The 17,415-nt window shown below is 42.4% G+C and overlaps 1 protein-coding gene across 4 annotated transcripts in view; it reads right to left on the bottom strand.

Annotated features, from left to right (window-relative positions):
- Positions 1-2,114: 2,114 nt before the first annotated feature.
- Positions 2,115-17,415, bottom strand: part of LOC124774935 (ATP-binding cassette sub-family C member 4-like) — a 312,213-nt gene continuing 296,912 nt past the window's right edge. For all 4 annotated transcript variants that reach the window (XM_047249622.1, XM_047249623.1, XM_047249626.1 and 1 more), the window contains 3 exons: positions 4,023-4,152; positions 2,604-2,714; positions 2,115-2,466 (listed from right to left, as the gene is read on the bottom strand). In XM_047249622.1, coding sequence (XP_047105578.1) covers positions 2,440-2,466; positions 2,604-2,714; positions 4,023-4,152 — 268 coding nt within the window. In that variant the 3' untranslated portion in view covers positions 2,115-2,439. The remainder of the gene's footprint in view (positions 2,467-2,603; positions 2,715-4,022; positions 4,153-17,415) is intronic.

The raw sequence follows: 17,415 nt of genomic DNA on the forward strand, positions 1-17,415 counted from the left end.
CTGCTTCATTTCGGAGTGTGAACAGTGTTCTCGAGGCTAATAGCGCCGGCCGCGGTGGTCGAGCTTCAGTCCGGAACCACGCGGCTGCTACGGTCGCAGGTTCGAATCCTGCCTCGGGCATGGATGTGTATAATCTCCTTAGGTTAGTTAGGTTTAAGTAGTTCTAAGTCTAGGGGACTGATGAGCTCAGATGTTAAGTCCCATAGTGCTTAGAGTCATCTGATTTGACTAATAGCGACTGGCTTTGAGTTCATAACAGGGCATACTGAGTATAACTGAATCATATTGAGACTGAGGGGATGAATAATGTGGTATACTGGGTGTTTCACAATTCATGTTACATACTCATAGAGGTTGTAAAGGGGACTTAGTATATGAATATAATTGGATCCCATGTCCTGACACCGGACTCGCGTTCGGGAGGACGACGGTTCAATCCCGCGTCCGGCAATCCTGATTTAGGTTTTCCGTGATTTCCCTAAATCACTCCAGGCAAATGCCGTGACGGTTCCTTTGAAAGGTCACGGCCGACTTCCTTCCCTAATCCGATGAGACCGATGACCTCGCCGTCTGGTCTCCTCCCCCCAAAAACAACCAACCAATCACCCAACCATGTCTGGAAACGTCATCCAACGACATTACAAAGCATCAAAGTTATAGGCACCAGTGCCTGTAAATGTAGGTAAAGGCGGGGTGATTCTGTGATGATGTTACAAAGTTTCTAGAATTATAGAGAAGGATAAATGTCTCAATTGGAGGTAACGGTCCCTGTACCGGGAACGAACCAGACGAAAGTTATACGTGGAAACCGTTCTGATACCTTTGGCAATGGACTATTTGTACTGGTACTGTTGTTGCTAAGACTGTAGGGTAGGCAACTTTCAGAGGTGGTAGGTAGTATGGAGGGAAAAAAAAAGGTCCGGTAAACAAGGTCTCTAAAACGCATACCTTAGGAACTATGAGCACTTGTTCAATACAAGAGATGTGTTTCACAGTAGCGAAGATGAACAAGTGCTCATAGCTCGTTAGATATGCATTTTAGGGCCCTTGTGTACTATACTTTTTCTCCTTGTTTTGGTCCTTACTACCACCTCCGAAAGTTGCCTACCGCACAATCTTAACAATGACGTTACCAGTAGATGTATTCCACTGTCAGAGGTACCAGAACTGTTTTCCCTTATAATTTTCGACTTGTTAGTTTCCGGTACAGGGACGCTTACCTCAAATTGAGACATTTATCCTCCATCGTCCTAGAAGGTTGTAACATCATACGGTATCCCGCTGTATATACATACATTTGCTGGCGCCTGTGCCTATAACTTCGACACTCTGTAGCGTTATTGGATGAGTTTCCGGATATGGTTTCCTTTGTAAAACTTGATCTACTAGGACCCCTCTAAAACCTAAATAAGCATGCAATATTAATTGTGAAACACCCTGTATAGTCCCCTGGGCTGGCTAGCGTTTCTCTAGCGAGAGCACCCTGGCCTGTAAGTCACAATAGGCAGAGATGGCCGGACATCATCACCTAGCAATTATAACTTCGTTAATCCTGGTTCTCCTATCTGGTTAGCTCTTCCAGAAGCACTCTCGGTCCTGCAACGTGCCGCAGCTTCAGCTTTCCGAATCGTCGGCGTACTAAATACGTTTTTGTGTACTGAATATGTTTTTGTCTACTGAATATGTTTTTGTGCACTGAATATGCAGTCTTCTGCCTCGGCCACTAGTTATCAAGCTGAATTGTGCTTCCCTCAACATGAAGTTGGCCTGCCGAAACGATTAAGGAGCAGTTTGATATCGTGGACGTAGCCTTGGTGCAGCAGTATGTAGGAAAGCGACTGTGGCGTATTTTACAACTGCATATATACTTTTAATACGTAAATACACTATCACATTTCCAAAATTTTGCATTAACCTTCGCTATAAATCATTTCGTTTTAGTAGGCTTTAGTTACATCGACAACAAAGTCGTACGTCAGATACACTTGATAATTATCCAGAAGAAATTCTGACACATTATCATCGACAGTCTAAAGCAATATGTACCGTAAGAACAGATGCTCGATCATATACCATAATACAAGGTTTGGAAATGAAGGAGAGGAAGAAAGACATAGGTGAGTTTAAAGTGCGTTTTATGACAGAAGCGTATAAGATCTGAAATCAGAAATATGAAATTTTTCATGTACCATTTCATATATTCACTTCCTGTGGCCTTGAACCACTCTCCTAGTTCTAGAGTAAGTGTCATGCTGCGGCAGCTGCACTGGGAAGTACTTTTATTTACACAAGACTGTCAAAATTATAAATAAATACATACAAAATTGTGCATTTGTACAACGTTTGCAGATTCCACTTGTTTTTCAGCGTTTCTTAGTACACTAAATCAATTAAATGCCCATGGAAGTCGTATCTCAGGCACGTTGCTCTTCGTCTTCTCTATAGACGAGTTGTAGTATTGTAACACTGAAAAAGAAAACAAAATAATAAGAAATATTCTTCATAAAGTCGAGGAAGTGCTACGGCAACTGGTTAATGACTAGTGAAGGTATGAAACTAGAAGCTTAGAAGCTTCACTCTAGTTCTGTGTTGTTGTGGTTTACCTCTTCAGCAGCTCTTCTCAATTGCTCTGCCATGGATGGGCCGGTTTGCTGCACCATCTTGTAAAAGTATCCCTCCTCGTTTTGCAATAGCAGGTGAGGATGGTCAAATTCCTGTGTGAATAAAGCAATGACATGCTTCCTTAATCTGAACGCCTACTAAATTAACACAACATTGCATTCGTCCATTGTTCCAGTATATTTCTTGCATGTAGACAACATTTAAAGTTATTTAAATGTTAGAAGAACGGAAATATTTTGAAAAGTACATAAGATTTTGAAGCACGGCAGCACTTTGGAGATATTCGTTGACATAGAATTAGAGAAGTACCTGAAGACATCAAACGTACCACAGGCAGTTCTTCACATTGCTTTGAATCAGCAATAATACTTGCCTACTTGAGATAATGACTTTCTCAGTGGAATGGTGCGCATGATTTAATTAACAATAAGTTAATAATGAATCAAATTTATATCACCATAAAGCTAGATACTGGTGGATGTAAAGAGCTTTTGCAGGAAAAATTCAAATAACAGTTATTCCAAGTTAAGAAAGGTCTCCATTGGTTCAGCTGCTTCGTCACTGAGTACAGAGATATTGCAGTACAACATACCTGAATGTTTGGCTTATTAACTACATACAGGAACAAGAACTTCACTATGCAAAACGCTGTATTTCATATGGACTTAACATTACCAAAAAATAACAAATAGATCTGAATTTCAGTTTTCGAACAGTAGGATAACAGCGGCTCAAATTTTTCCATGTTAATTTAGATACGCCACAAGTGGCACAACGTCTCGGATAATTATCAGCAAGATGAACTGAGCTCAAGCTAGAGGTTCTTGGATCCCGACAGGAAGAGAAAATTTAATGTTAGTACAACCAGATAGGGGAGGAGAGGTGGTGTCATAAAGTGCCTGCTGGTCGCCATATTGTGTACGAACTTCATGGTTAACTTCACAATCTGTTCTCAATGTCTCATGGAGGGAGGACATGTAACACACTAGAAAAAAATTCGTCTGTCGGATGGGGACATCAAGCTTGGCACCCCTCACCCCCTTGCCCCGGTGTTTCTCAGGAGTGGGAAATGTGATAGCACTGGTTTTCTTCCTCTGGTTTCTCTCATAGTCATCATCATCATCATCAACAACAACAACACATACAAGGCAGAATACCACGCATTCACTGATCACAAATCATCCGAATACAACATTAACATTTACAGTTTAAGACACACAACTATGCACCATGCACTGGCACAGAGTGAGCTCGGCTGAAAAGCAAGGCACTTTCTGAGACGATACATTGGTGTGGGTAACTCATAGTTAAGTGAGTTCTTCACAGTGACATATGACATGGAAAGGGAATCTGTTTTCTTTTCTGAGACAATATTTGAATGATTAAACTATAGTACGTACCACCATTCGACCAGCATCCATTACAAGCACCTTGTCGGAATCAATTATGGTGTTCAGACGATGTGCCACTGTCAGTACCGTACAGTGCGCAAACTTGAGACGAATGGTCTTCTGAATCAACGAATCAGTGCTGAAAAGAGATTTGCTTGTTTACAATCAATGCAAGTGAATCTAAAAATAAAAAGTTAAAAGCATTAAAAGTCAAATATTTGTTAATGCTGTCAGCTTAAAAGTTTGTTAATGTAGCTGGAATAAAAGATGGTTGACTGTATAGTAACTTTCTATAACTTTCTAGACATCTACATCTATACTCGGCAAGCACATTACGGTGTATGGCGGAGGGTACATCCAGCTAAACTATCATTTCCCCGCCTTCTACATCTACATCTACGTGATTACTCCGTTATTCACAATAAAGTGCCTGACAGAGGGTTCAATGAACCACCTTCAAGCTGTCTCTTTACCGTTCCACTCTAGAACGGCACGCGGGAAAAATAAGCACTTAAATTTTTCTGTGCGAGTCTTGATTTCTCTTATTTTATCGTGATGATCATTTCCCCCTATGTAGGTGGGTGTCAACACAATGTTTTCGCAATGGGTAGGGAAAAATGATGTTTGAAATTTCATGAGAAGATCCTGTCGCAACGAAAAACGCCTTTGTTTTAATGATTGCCACTCCAATTCACGTATCATGTCTGTGACACTATCTCCCCTATTTCGCTGTAATACAAAACGAGCTGCCCTTCTTTGTATTTTTTCGATGTCATCCGTCAGTCCCAACTGATGTGGATCCGACACCGCACAGCAATACTCCAGAATAGGGCGGACAAGCGTGGTGTAAGCAGTCTCTTTAGTAGACCTGTTGCACCTTCTAAGAGTTCTGCCAATGAATCGCAGTCTTTGGTTTGCTCTACCCACAACAGCATCTATGTGATCGTTCCAATTTAGATTATTTGTAATTGTAATCCATAAGTATTTAGCTGAATTTACAGCCCTCAGATTTGTGTGACCTATCGCGTAATCGAAATTTAGCTGATTTCTTTTAGTACTCATGTGAATAACTTCACACTTTTCTTTATTCATGGTCAATTACCACTTTTCGCACCATACAGATATCTTATCTAAATCACTTTCCTAGTAGTTTTGATCATCTGATGACTTTACAAGACGGTAAATAACAGAATCATCTGCAAACAATCTAAGACGGCTACTCAGATTGTCTCCTATGTCGTTAATATAGATCAGGAACAATAGAGGGCCTATAGCACTTCCTTGGGGAACGCCGGATATTACTTCTGTTTTACTCAATGACTTTCCGTCTACTACTACGAACTGTGACCTTTCTGACAGGAAATCACGAATCCAGTCGCACAACTGAGGCGATACCCCGTAGGCACGCAGTTTGGTTAGACGACGCTTATGAGGAACTGGGTCTAAAGCCTTCTGGAAATCTAAAAATATGGAAACAATTTGACATCCCCTGTCGATAGCACTTATTACTTCATGAGTATAAAGAGCTAGTTGTGTTTCACAAGTACGATATTTTCTGAATCCGTGCTGACTATGTGTCAAGGTACTTCATAATGTTCGAATACAGTATATGTTCCAAAACCATACTGTAAATCGACGTTAGTGATATAGGCCTGTAATTCAGCGGATTACTCCTACTTCCCTTTTTGGGTAGTGGTGTGACTTGAGCAATTTTCCAGTCTAAATTCTGTGAGCGAGTGGTTGTATATAATTGCTAAATATGGAGCTATTTTATCAGCATACTCTGAGAGGAATCTGACAGGTATACAATCTGGACTGGAGGCATTGCCTTTATTAAGTGATTTAAGCTGCTTTGTTACACCGAGGATTCCTAGTTCCATTCGCGAATGGTGTATGAGAAGAATGATTGTCGATAAACCCGCATATGAGATCTGCTTTTTCTGTTTTCCTCGTCTTGGTCATTTCACGAGACTTACGTGGAAGCATGTAGCAAGTTGTTCTATTTCTTCAAGTGTATTCTCTCGGAATTTCAACATTAAACCTCTCCATGATGCACAATACTCCTCTTACAACATCAGCTATTGAAATTTAATATCCGTGTAACGCCCTCAAATTTATCAAGAGGTACAGTGACGAATCGCATAGCCCTGCGCTGGATCTTCCCTGTGTATTCTATTGATCCTACCTGGTAAGGATCCCAGGCTAATGAGCAATTCTCAAGAATCAATCTAAGAGTGTTTTGTAAGCCACTTCTACTGTGAAGACATATTTCCTTGGGTTTCGCCGAGAAGAATCTCAGCCAGGCGCATACTTTTTATTACAATTATTTTCATGTGGTCATCCTACGTACTGTCGTTCCGGGCAGTTACTCCTAGCCATTTTACGCTTGTTACTGTTTCCATTAGTATATCGCTAATAATATAATCGTACAGTAATCAATGTCTTCTACATCTACATCCATACTCCGCAAGCTACCTGACGGTGTGTGGCGGAGGGTACCTTGAATACCTCTATCGGTTCTCCCTTCTATTCTAGTCTCGTGTTGTTCGTGGAAAGAAGGATTGTCGGTATGCCTCTGTGTGGGCTCTAATCTCTCTGATTTTATCCTTATGGTCTCTTCGCGAGATATACGTAGGAGGGAGCAATATACTGCTTGATTCCTCGGTGAAGCTATGTTCTCGAAACTTCAACAAAAGCTCGTACCGAGCTACTGAGCGTCTCTCCTGCAGAGTCTTCCACTGGAGTTTATCTATCATCTCCGTAACGCTTTCGCGATTACTAAATGATCCTGTAACGAAGCGCGCTGCTCTCCGTTGGATCTTCTCTATCTCTTCTATCAACCCTATTTGGTACGGATCCCACACTGCAGAGCAGTATTCAAGCAGTGGGCGAACAAGCGTACTGTAACCTACTTCTTTTGTTTTAGGATTGCATTTGCTTAGGATTCTTCCAATGAATCTCAGTCTGGCATCTGCTTTACCGACAATCAACTTTATATGATCATTCCATTTTAAATCACTCCTAATGCCTACTCCCAGATAATTTATGGGATTAACTGCTTACAGTTGCTGACCTGCTATATTGTAGCTAAACGATAAGGGATCTTTCTTTCTATGTATTCGCAGCACATTACACTTGTCTACATTGAGATTCAGTTGCCATTCCCTGCACCATGCGTCAATTCGCTGCAGATCCTCCTGCATTTCAGTACAATTTTCCATTGTTACAACCTCTCGATACACCACAGCATCATCCGCAAAAAGCCTCAGTGAACTTCCGATGTCATCCACAAGGTCATTTATGTACATTGTGAATAGCAACGGTCCTACGACACTCCCCTGCGGCACACCTGAAATCACTCTTCCTTCGCAAGACTTCTCTCCATTGAGAATGACATGCTTCATCTATTTATGCACAATATTTTACACTGAAGAGACAAAAGTCATGGGATACTTCTAATATCGTGTCGGACTTCCTTTTGCTTGGCGTAGCGCAGTAACTTGGCGTGGCATGAACTCTTACAACTCGTTGGAAGTCCCTAGCCCAAATACTGAGGCACGTTGCCTCTATAGCTGTCCACAATTGCGAAAGTGTTGCCGGTGCAGGATTTTGTGCCTGAACTTACCTCTCGATTATGACCCATAAATGTTCGATGGATTTCATGTCGAGCGATTTGGGTGACCAAACCATTCGCTCGAATTGTCCAGAATGTTCTTCAAACCAATCGCGAACAACTGGGGCAAGGTGATACGGCGAATTGTCGTCCTTAGAAATTCCATCGTTGTTTGGGAATATTAAGTCCATCAAAGGTTACAAATGGTCTCCAAGTAGCCGAACATAACCATTTTCAGTCAATAATCGGTTCAATTGGACCAGAGTACCCAGTCCATTCCATGTAAACACAGCCCACACCATTATGGAGCCCCACCAGCTTGCTGACAACTTCGGTCGATGGCATAGTGGGGTCTGCGACACACTCGAAACCTACCGTTAGCTCTTACCAAATGAAATCGGGACTCATCTGATCAGGCCACGGTTTTTAGTCTTTTAGGATCCAACTGATACGTTCACGAGCCCAGGAGAGGCGCTGCAGGTGACGGTCGTGCTTTTGGCAAAGTCACTCGCCTTGGTCGTCTGCTGCCATAGTCAATTAATGCCAGATTTCGCCGCACTGTCCTATCGGGTATTTCCATCGGACGTCCTACATTGACTTCCGCGGTTATTTCTCGCAGTGTTGCTTGTCTATTAGCACTATACGTGAACGTCGCTGTTCTCGGTCATTAAGTGAAGGCCATCGACCACTGCGTTGTCCGTGGTGAGAGGTAATGCCTGAAATTTGGCATCCTCGACACACTCTTGACACTGTGGATTTTGGGATATTGAATTACCTAACAATTTCCGAAATGAAATGTCACTTGCGTCTAGATCAAACTACCACTCCTCGTACAAAGTCTGATAATTCCTGTCGTGCGACCATAATGACGTCGGAAACCTGTTTGCATGAATCACCTGAGTAAAAATGACAGCTCCACCGACATACTGCCTTTTATACCGTGTGCAATCGATATTACTGCCATCTGTACACGTGCATATCGCTATCCCATGACTTCTGTCACCTCATCGTATTGAAACAGATCAACGGAAATCACAAGTTACCTTTGTGTGATAGCAACAAGCCTCTGGAAGGTTAACGAGCTGTTCTACATACTTAGTATGTTTATATGTTCGTGTGCCCGTAACACGTCATGTGACACAAGGCACTCGATGGACCAATTGTTCAGCTGATCTGTATTTAAGACTTCTGCAGATTCCGGAATTTGCAGCGTGATATGGTAATTCTATTAACGTGAGGTGGTGTAATAAAAGAGCATCTTGTGTACACCATTTTGCAATTCGTTCACATCATTTGATGACGGCAAATGACAGTATCATCTGCATACAATCCAAGAGGGCTGCTAAGATTGTCTCTTAAGTCTTTTAATAGAGAGCTTCCCGTCAGTTACTGCGAACTGTGACCTTTCTGACAGGAAATCAAGAATTTAGTCACGCAACTGAGACGATACTCCGTAAGCACGCAATTTAATTAGAAGCCGCTTGTGAGGTACGGTGTCAAAAACCTTCTGTAAATCTAAAAATATGGGGGCAGTTTGAGTCCCCTGTCGATAGTACTCATTACTTCGTTGAAATAAAGAGCTAGCTGTGTTTCACAAAAGTGGTATTTTCTGAATCCAAGCCGGCCGAAGTGGCCGTGCGGTTAAAGGCGCTGCTGTCTGGAACCGCAAGACCGCTACGGTCGCAGGTTCGAATCCTGCCTCGGGCATGGATGTTTGTGATGTCCTTAAGTTAGTTAGGTTTAACTAGTTCTAAGTTCTAGGGGACTAATGACCTCAGCAGTTGAGTCTCATAGTGCTCAGAGCCATTTGAACCATTTTTTTTTTCTGAATCCAAGTTGGCTGTTTGTCAATAAATCGTTTTCTTCGAGGTGATTCATAATGTTCGAAAATCCTACTGCAGATCGGCGTTAGTGATATGTGTCTGTAATTCAGCGGATTACTCCTATTTCCTTTCTTGAGTATTAGTGTGACTTGTGCAGCTTTCCAGTCTTTGGCTACGAATCTTTCTACGAGCGAGCGGTTGTATAACACTGCTAAGCGTGGAGGTACTGAATCAGCATACGCTGAAAGCAACCTGACTGGTATACAATCTGGACCAAAAGCCTTGCCGTTCTTAATTCGCTACACCGAGGATATGAACTTCTAAATTACTCGTGTTGACAGTTGTCCTTGAGTCGAATTCTGGAATATTTGCTTCGTCTTCTTTTGTGAAGGACAACCTTGTTTAGTAACTCTACGTTTGTGGCACTGTCATCAGTAACATCACCATTGCTATCACTCAGTGAAGGTATTGATTGCGTCTTATTACTGGTGTACTTTTCGTAAGACCAGAATCTCTGTGAGTTTTGTGCCAGACACCTAGACAGAGTTTCTATGTGGAAACTATTGAAATCATATCGCATTGAAGTTCGCGCTAAATTTCAAGCTTCTGTACGCGCCTAGGCACTTCAGTATGTGTTAATTCTCATATGTTAGCGGACCATGTAAATGCATAGTAACCATAAGTAGGTAGCGCTTCCTTGCTCACATGTTCCTTGTACTAAGCATAATACGTGTTGAATTGTGATAGTAAATTTATAATTAAAAGATTAACAAACTCTTATTTTATATTTCAGCGTCACACCTGATTCTATCTTGTCCCAGGGGATTTTATACCTGATCGTCCATAACAGTTGTTAAGGGAGAGTGCTCCCATCTGCAACGTCGTACTCTGACTTCATGTTTGCAAGTTTGCATTATCTGTTGTGTACCCTATAGTATAACATAGTGTTATAGGTCGTTTATAAACAAATATGTATTTACGGAAGCGACGCACATTAAATACACTTATGGATTGTATCACTTTTGTTTAACACTTCCCTGTTGTTACGTTCGGTGCCGAGTGCCCGTCCCTGCACCCATTGTAGATATTCTCCAGGTCTTTTTTCGATGAGCTACTTCTACACTACTTCCGTACACACCATCTGCTTACTATCACTGATACTAAGGTGGTGTAACCGTAAGGCCGATGCCAACGTTATTAAGATATTAGCGTGTCTTCATGTTTGGAACCCAGTTATGAGAGGTGATCCTCGAGAGGAACGAAGTAGGTTTAGGGAAGTTGGAGGTGTATTAAGCCGACTGTTTTCGTCAAGTTAGAAGAATTTATGTGTGTACGTGATTCTTTAAAAGTGGTCCGAACTTCTGATAAAAGTGGTTCACTTCACCTTATAACACCTCACGTAGGTGGGCGCTAACTGTGCACAAATACTCTAATTAAAATTACTAATTCTGCCCTGAGTGCCAAGCCACCGGAAGTTCCATGAAATTTTAATTGATTATTAAACCTACTCTCTATCCTAAAGAAAAAACTGTGCAATGTAATTTTAATTATTGAGCTCCAGAACGACCGATCAGGTATCACATTTTGCTAAGATATTTTCTCTCACAGGATACACAACGCTAAACATTACAGGTTACGAGGACATGTGCGAAAAGAACTGCGGAAAGAACTATGGTAAACAACATGGCACTTGGCATACGTTGCATGAAGTGCTTCGTAATCGGTCAAACACCAAATTCAGTTCCATTTGAATTTACGTAAAAGCGATTCTGACATCGTCACTCGCGAGAATTTCGCACTATTCCCAACAACGGAGTTGCATCGTTACCGAGAGGCCTAACTCGAAACCATTACAAAAGTAAGACTTTATCACGGAGCAGCGACTATTCTCATCCACGTCCCGGTACGTTCCCTCTAAAACTTAAACTGTCTCGTCTCTACATATGGGGAGGGACAAAACTTGGTAGAGTTGACCAATCCCCAAACCGCTTCTTTTAGAAAGAGCATGCGTTTCCTCCAGTCAGAAGACAGTCTCGCCCTAAAATTTTCCATTTCGTCAACTGCTAAAAGTTTGAAGACGGTGTCCCAACGCTCGGATACGAAACGTCCAAGTACAAAGCCCCACGCATGGGGACGCGTGGCTTCGTCAGGCCACACAGAACTGTAACGACTTCACGCCACAGGAGCTGGCTTCGAAAATAACTACGCTACAACAAAGCTAGCTCAAGAGCCTCCACCTGAATTTGCATACTTGCATGCCTTTGCTTTTATGCCCACCTTCATTCAATCTGAAAAGGCATCCATGTTCGGGACGAGTGGTAAAAGGCACATTTTGTACTGACTGCCGGTCGTACTTAAGGTCAGAATAAAAACACACAAATTCATGTCCCTAGCATGATCTTTCCCCATGGCACGGAAAATATGAGCATGAAAAATAATGACAAACGCAAACACAGAAAAAGATACTCTGCCGAACTTGATAAAACGTAACCATCAAAATTATATGAGAGCCGGAATGACTGACGCCTTTCAATCTTTCACAAGTAAAAGAAGACTAGGGAAGCAGCGACTTCAAATCGACATACTGTGCACAATAATTATTCCATATTCAAGTGCCAACTAAATCCCAACGAAATCGTTACGGTTAGACGGCAGATTAGTGGTTAATGATTAATTCCTAAACTTTCACGGGTAACATTGTTACCAAATTAACCATCCAGGTACGCCTCTAAACTAGTCTCTATCTTCCCGTACCTCTCCCCTACTTCCAAACTATCAGTGACCTAGGCCAAGCAAAGTATTCATCTGTGTCAGTCTGAGAATAGGAGGCAGCGTCTTAGAAACTGAAGTCTGTATCGGAGGATGTGCAGTAAGTACTACCGCAGCACAGAAAATATCCTGTGACTGTTTTCAGTAAACTGCGAAACAACTACAGTTCTTTGCTACTTTTCCTTTCACCAAATTCCTTAAGGTATTACCTTAATGCCTTCATGTCCCTAACTTCTACTATGTTAACGTACTACTCGAAAGTCCAACACATGTACTGAGCGTTACTAGCTGTTTTCATTATTATTTTTATGTCAGTCCGTGAATCAAATACGAAGTGGCTACTAATTCCTATTACAAACTTCTAATTCTTTTCGTCGGTCATGTGTAAATAACATTTTGAGTAGTAAGTTATTGGCAAGAAAACACTGTTTCCCTGTAGTTGATGTTGTTGTTGTCGCTGTTGCGGTCCTTAGTACGATGATTGACTGGGTGCAGCTCGCCATGGTAGTCTGTCCTGCTTTCTATAGCCGAATCGTGGCCTCCCTGTACAATTCACCCTCCACCCCGATCACTCAAACACACACACACACACACACACACACAAACACACAAACACTTCCTTCCATCACCAAATTAACTGTTCCTTGATGCCTTTGGATGTGTCCTATCAGCAGACACCTTCTTTTAGTCAAGTTGTCCAATTAAAATCTTTGGTCTCTGACTTGATTCAGTACTTCTTTAGTTATCAAGTACACCCACCTTTAGCATTTTTCTGTAACACCATATGTCAAAAGGTACTGTATTCTTCTGGTCTCTACTGTTAATTGTCCATATTTCAGTTCCATATGAAGCTACACTCCTGACAGTGAGACAAAAATGTCACTAGGAGTGCCACAGGGATGTGTGATAGGACCGCTCTTGCTTTTTTTTCACATAAACGATCTGACAAATAGGGTGAGCAGCTCTCTGCGACCGTTTGCTGATGACGGTTTAGTACATGGGAAAGCACCATCGCTGAATGGCTGTGAAAGGATACAAGACAACAGAAGGAATTTCTATTTGGTGTGATGAATGGCAGCTCTTTCTACACGTGTAAAAGTATAAGTTAATGCAGATGAGTACGAAAAACAATAATGTAATGTTAGGATATATTACTTCTATTGTGCTGCTTGACTCAGTCACGTTGATTGAATATCTAGGCGTAACATTACAAAGCGATATGAAATGGAATAAGCATTTACAGACGTTAATAGGGAAAGCGAATGGTCGACTTCATTTTATTGACACAATTCTGGGAAGGTGTAGCACATCTATAAAGGAGACTGCGTATAGATAATTTGTACCACCCATTCTTGAGTACTGCTTGAGTGTTTGGGACCATCACCAGATCGCATTAAAGGAAGACACAAAGTAATTCAGAGGTGTGCTGCTAGATTTGCTAGCGGTAGGTTCAGCCAACACGCGAATATTACAGAAATGGTCGGTAAACTCAAATGGGAATCCCTGCAGAGAACTCAATGCTCCTTTCTCGAGGCATTATTGAGAAAACTTAGAGAACCGGCATCTGAGGCTGACTGCAGAATGATTCTACAATAGCCAATGTACAATTCACCTAACGACCGCGAAGATAAGAGATATTAAGGTTCATATGTCGGCATACAGTCAGTTGCTGTTCCCGCACTTCATTTGTGAGCGAAACAGGAAAGGGAATAACTAAAGTGCGCGTCATTTATGTTGGCGGCCAAGTTTAGGTTCGTTCTGCGTATCTGACGTCACAAAACACAGTCAGTCAATGAACAGAGAACGACGTTGCCACATCTCGACTGCAGTGCAGAGCATGGACGAGTGTCTTCAGTTTTAGAAACGTTCAGTCATAAAGTAATAGAACAAAAGCAATCTCTTGATAGCAGACATTCTTTTATAGAAAGTTTGGAAAAAGCATTCTTTATACCAATTGCTTCATATTCTATTAATTAATTAAACCAAACAAGCAATAAGACTCCTAATTCAGGCGATAGCAAGGAAAGGTGTTTGTATCACTCTCACGAACCGCTTTTTCGCAATAAATAACAGCGGTAATTGTTTATTTCCTATTGTACTTCGATGAAGCGTGAGTAATTCATAGTCATACCAACAGTGTTTGTCAGTATTTTGCGTCACGTCTTATACTCCTCATGGCATCATGTATTCAGACGAGGTGCGTTAGTGTAATGGTTAAGGTTTTGGGCTGCTGCGCGAAGGGTTATGAGTTCAAACCTTGTGCGGTGCTTAATATTTTCATTATTTGAAAACAATATCGAAGTGCCTAACTTCATCAATTATATTCGTTTGAATGCAATTCTTTGAAATTTCTAGTGCTTTGTCTCTTCATTAACCCTTTCACTGCTGCAGACACGTGCTCCCCGCATTCCGCGCTGTGCGCAATTTTGTCATCACTACACTGCTCGCCTGTGCAGACACATGGCGTTCCCACTGCTTTGACACACTTATCATTCGATTTCACAAAAACTATTTGGCCCAAAAATTTGATTTTTACACATCTTCTTGACTGATACCTTCCCCCCATAAATGACTTAATTTTGATTCGATGTTCAACGCAGTTATTATGCAGCCATAAATGTAGTAAACCATTGCACGAAATTTTGAAGAGTTTGCAGACCTATTGTTATACAGTAAATTTTATATGAAATTTAGGTATCTTGTCCACATTTCATTCTCAACATTGTGGCAACTAAAATCGACCATACAGAAAGTATACTCTATGCACTTCTACCTCTGAAAACTCTTCAAAATTTCGTGCAATGGTTTACTATATTTAATGCTGCATAATAACTGCGTTGAACATCGAAACAAAATTAAGTCATTTATGGGGGTAAGGTATCAGTCAAGAAGATGTGTAAAAATCGAATTTTTGGGCCAAATAATTTTTGTGGAATCGATTGATAAGAGTGTCAAAGCAGTCGGAACACGATGTGTCTGCACAGGCGAGCAGTGCAGTGACAAAATCGCGCACAGTGCGGAATGCGGGGAGCACGTCTTTGTAGCAGCGAAAGGGTTAATGCGGCCGTGGTGGCTTTACTTCATGAACTGCGCACTCCCCCCTACACGTAAGATTGCCAACTATGCTATACTATGGCGCTGCTTTTATTGGCGCGTGCATCGTGTGCAACTGGCAACGCAGCAATCTCCCGCGTCTGGGCGGGCATGCGCGAGCCGCCAAGATAAAAGAATTGAACTATAGTAATGGTACAAGGTACCCTCCGCCACGCACTGTATCATATCTTGTGGAGTATATTTGTACATGTACATGTAGATTACTTTCGGAAAAGACTTCTTGATGCTTAAATTTACTAGGATTGGATAAAAAGTAGTGGCAACATTGCTGTGACATGAAAGATATGCATCCAATGACATGCATGCTGTGTGTAGCTGATAGCAGAACGTCATTTGAAGTAGTGCAGTGAGCGGCGACGACTGTGTTTGAATCAGCTGCAGTGTGTACTTTCTGAAAGTGTGGGAGGCCAGATCAAGCGCCATAACGGTACGTATAGGAAACACAGAAAAAATGCATGAATCAAGAGTGAAGTGGTACTTGATTTGAGTGCACAACAATGTTTTCAGGGACTACGTCAGACGCATTATGATGCAGCATTGCCATACCCTACGGGAGTGGGATGGATGAAAGTGTTTCGGGATGGCAGGGTTACCATTCACGATCGGTCCAGTGAATGGAAACGCCCTGGTTCTCTCTGCCCACAGAACGTGCGCCCTGAACCAGCTGGTTGTTGTTCAAACTTCCTGGCAGATTAAAACTGTGTGTCGGACCGAGACTCGAACTCGGGACCTTTGCCTTTCGCGGGCAAGTGCTCTACCATCTGAGCTACCCAAACACGACTCACGTTCTGTCCTCACAGCTTCACTTCTGCCAGTACCTCGTCTCCTACCATCCAAACTTTACAGAAGCTCTCCTGCGAACCTCGCACAACTAGTACTCCTAAAAGAAAGGATATTGCGGAGAAATGGCTTAGCCACAGCCTGGGGGATGTTTCCAGAATGAGACTTTCACTCTGCAGCGGAGTGTGCGATGATATGAGACTTCCTGGCAGATTAAAACTGTGTGCCGGACCGATACTCGAACTCGGGACCTTTGCCTTTCGTGGGCAAAGGTTGTTGTTGCTTACTACACTACTGGCCATTAAAACTGCTACACTAAGAAGAAATGCAGATGATAAACGGATATTCATTGGACAAATATATTATACTAGAACTGACATGTGACTACATTTTCACGCAATTTGGGTGCATAGATCCTGAGAAATCAGTACCCAGAACAACCACCTCTGGCCATAATAACGACCTTGATACGCCTGGGCATTGAGTCAAACAGAGCTTCGATGGCGTGTACAGGTACAGCTGCCCATGCGGCTTCAACACGATACCACAATTCATCAAGAGTAGTGACTGGCGTATTGTGACGAGCCAGTTGCTCGGCCACCATTGACCAGACGTTTTCAATTGGTGAGAGATGTGGAGAATGTGCTGGCCAGGGCAGCAGTTGAACATTTTCTGTATCCAGAAAGGCCCGTAAGGGAGCTGCAACATGCGGTCGTGCATTTTCCTGCTAAAATATAGGGTTTCGCAGGAATAGAATGAAGGGTAGAGCCATGGGTCGTAACACATCTGAAATGTAACATCCACTGTTCAAGGTGGTGTCAGTGCGAACAAGAGGTGAGCGAGACGTGTAACCAATGGCTTCCCATACCATCACACCTGATGATACGCCAATACGGCGATGACGAATACACGCTTCCAATGTGCGTTCACCGCGATGTCGCCAAACACGGATGCGACCATCATGATGCTGTAAACAGAACCTGGATTCATCCGAAAAAAAATGACGTTTTGCCATTCGTGCGCCCAGGTTCGTCGTTGAGTACACCATCGCAGGCGCTCCTGTCTGTGATGCAGCGTCGAGGGTAACCACAGCCATGGTCTCCGAGCTGATAGTCCATGCTGCTGCAAACGTCGTCGAACTGTTCGTGCAGATGGTTGTTGTCTTGCAAACGTCCCCATCTGTTGACTCACGGATCGAGACGTGGCTGCACGATCCGCTACAGCCATGCGGAAAAGATGCCTGTCATCTCGCCTGCTAGTGATACGAGGCCGTTGGGATCCAGCACGGCGTTCCGTAAAACCC

Source organism: Schistocerca piceifrons, chromosome 2, assembly GCF_021461385.2.
Source record: "Schistocerca piceifrons isolate TAMUIC-IGC-003096 chromosome 2, iqSchPice1.1, whole genome shotgun sequence".
Taxonomy (NCBI): domain Eukaryota; kingdom Metazoa; phylum Arthropoda; class Insecta; order Orthoptera; family Acrididae; genus Schistocerca; species Schistocerca piceifrons.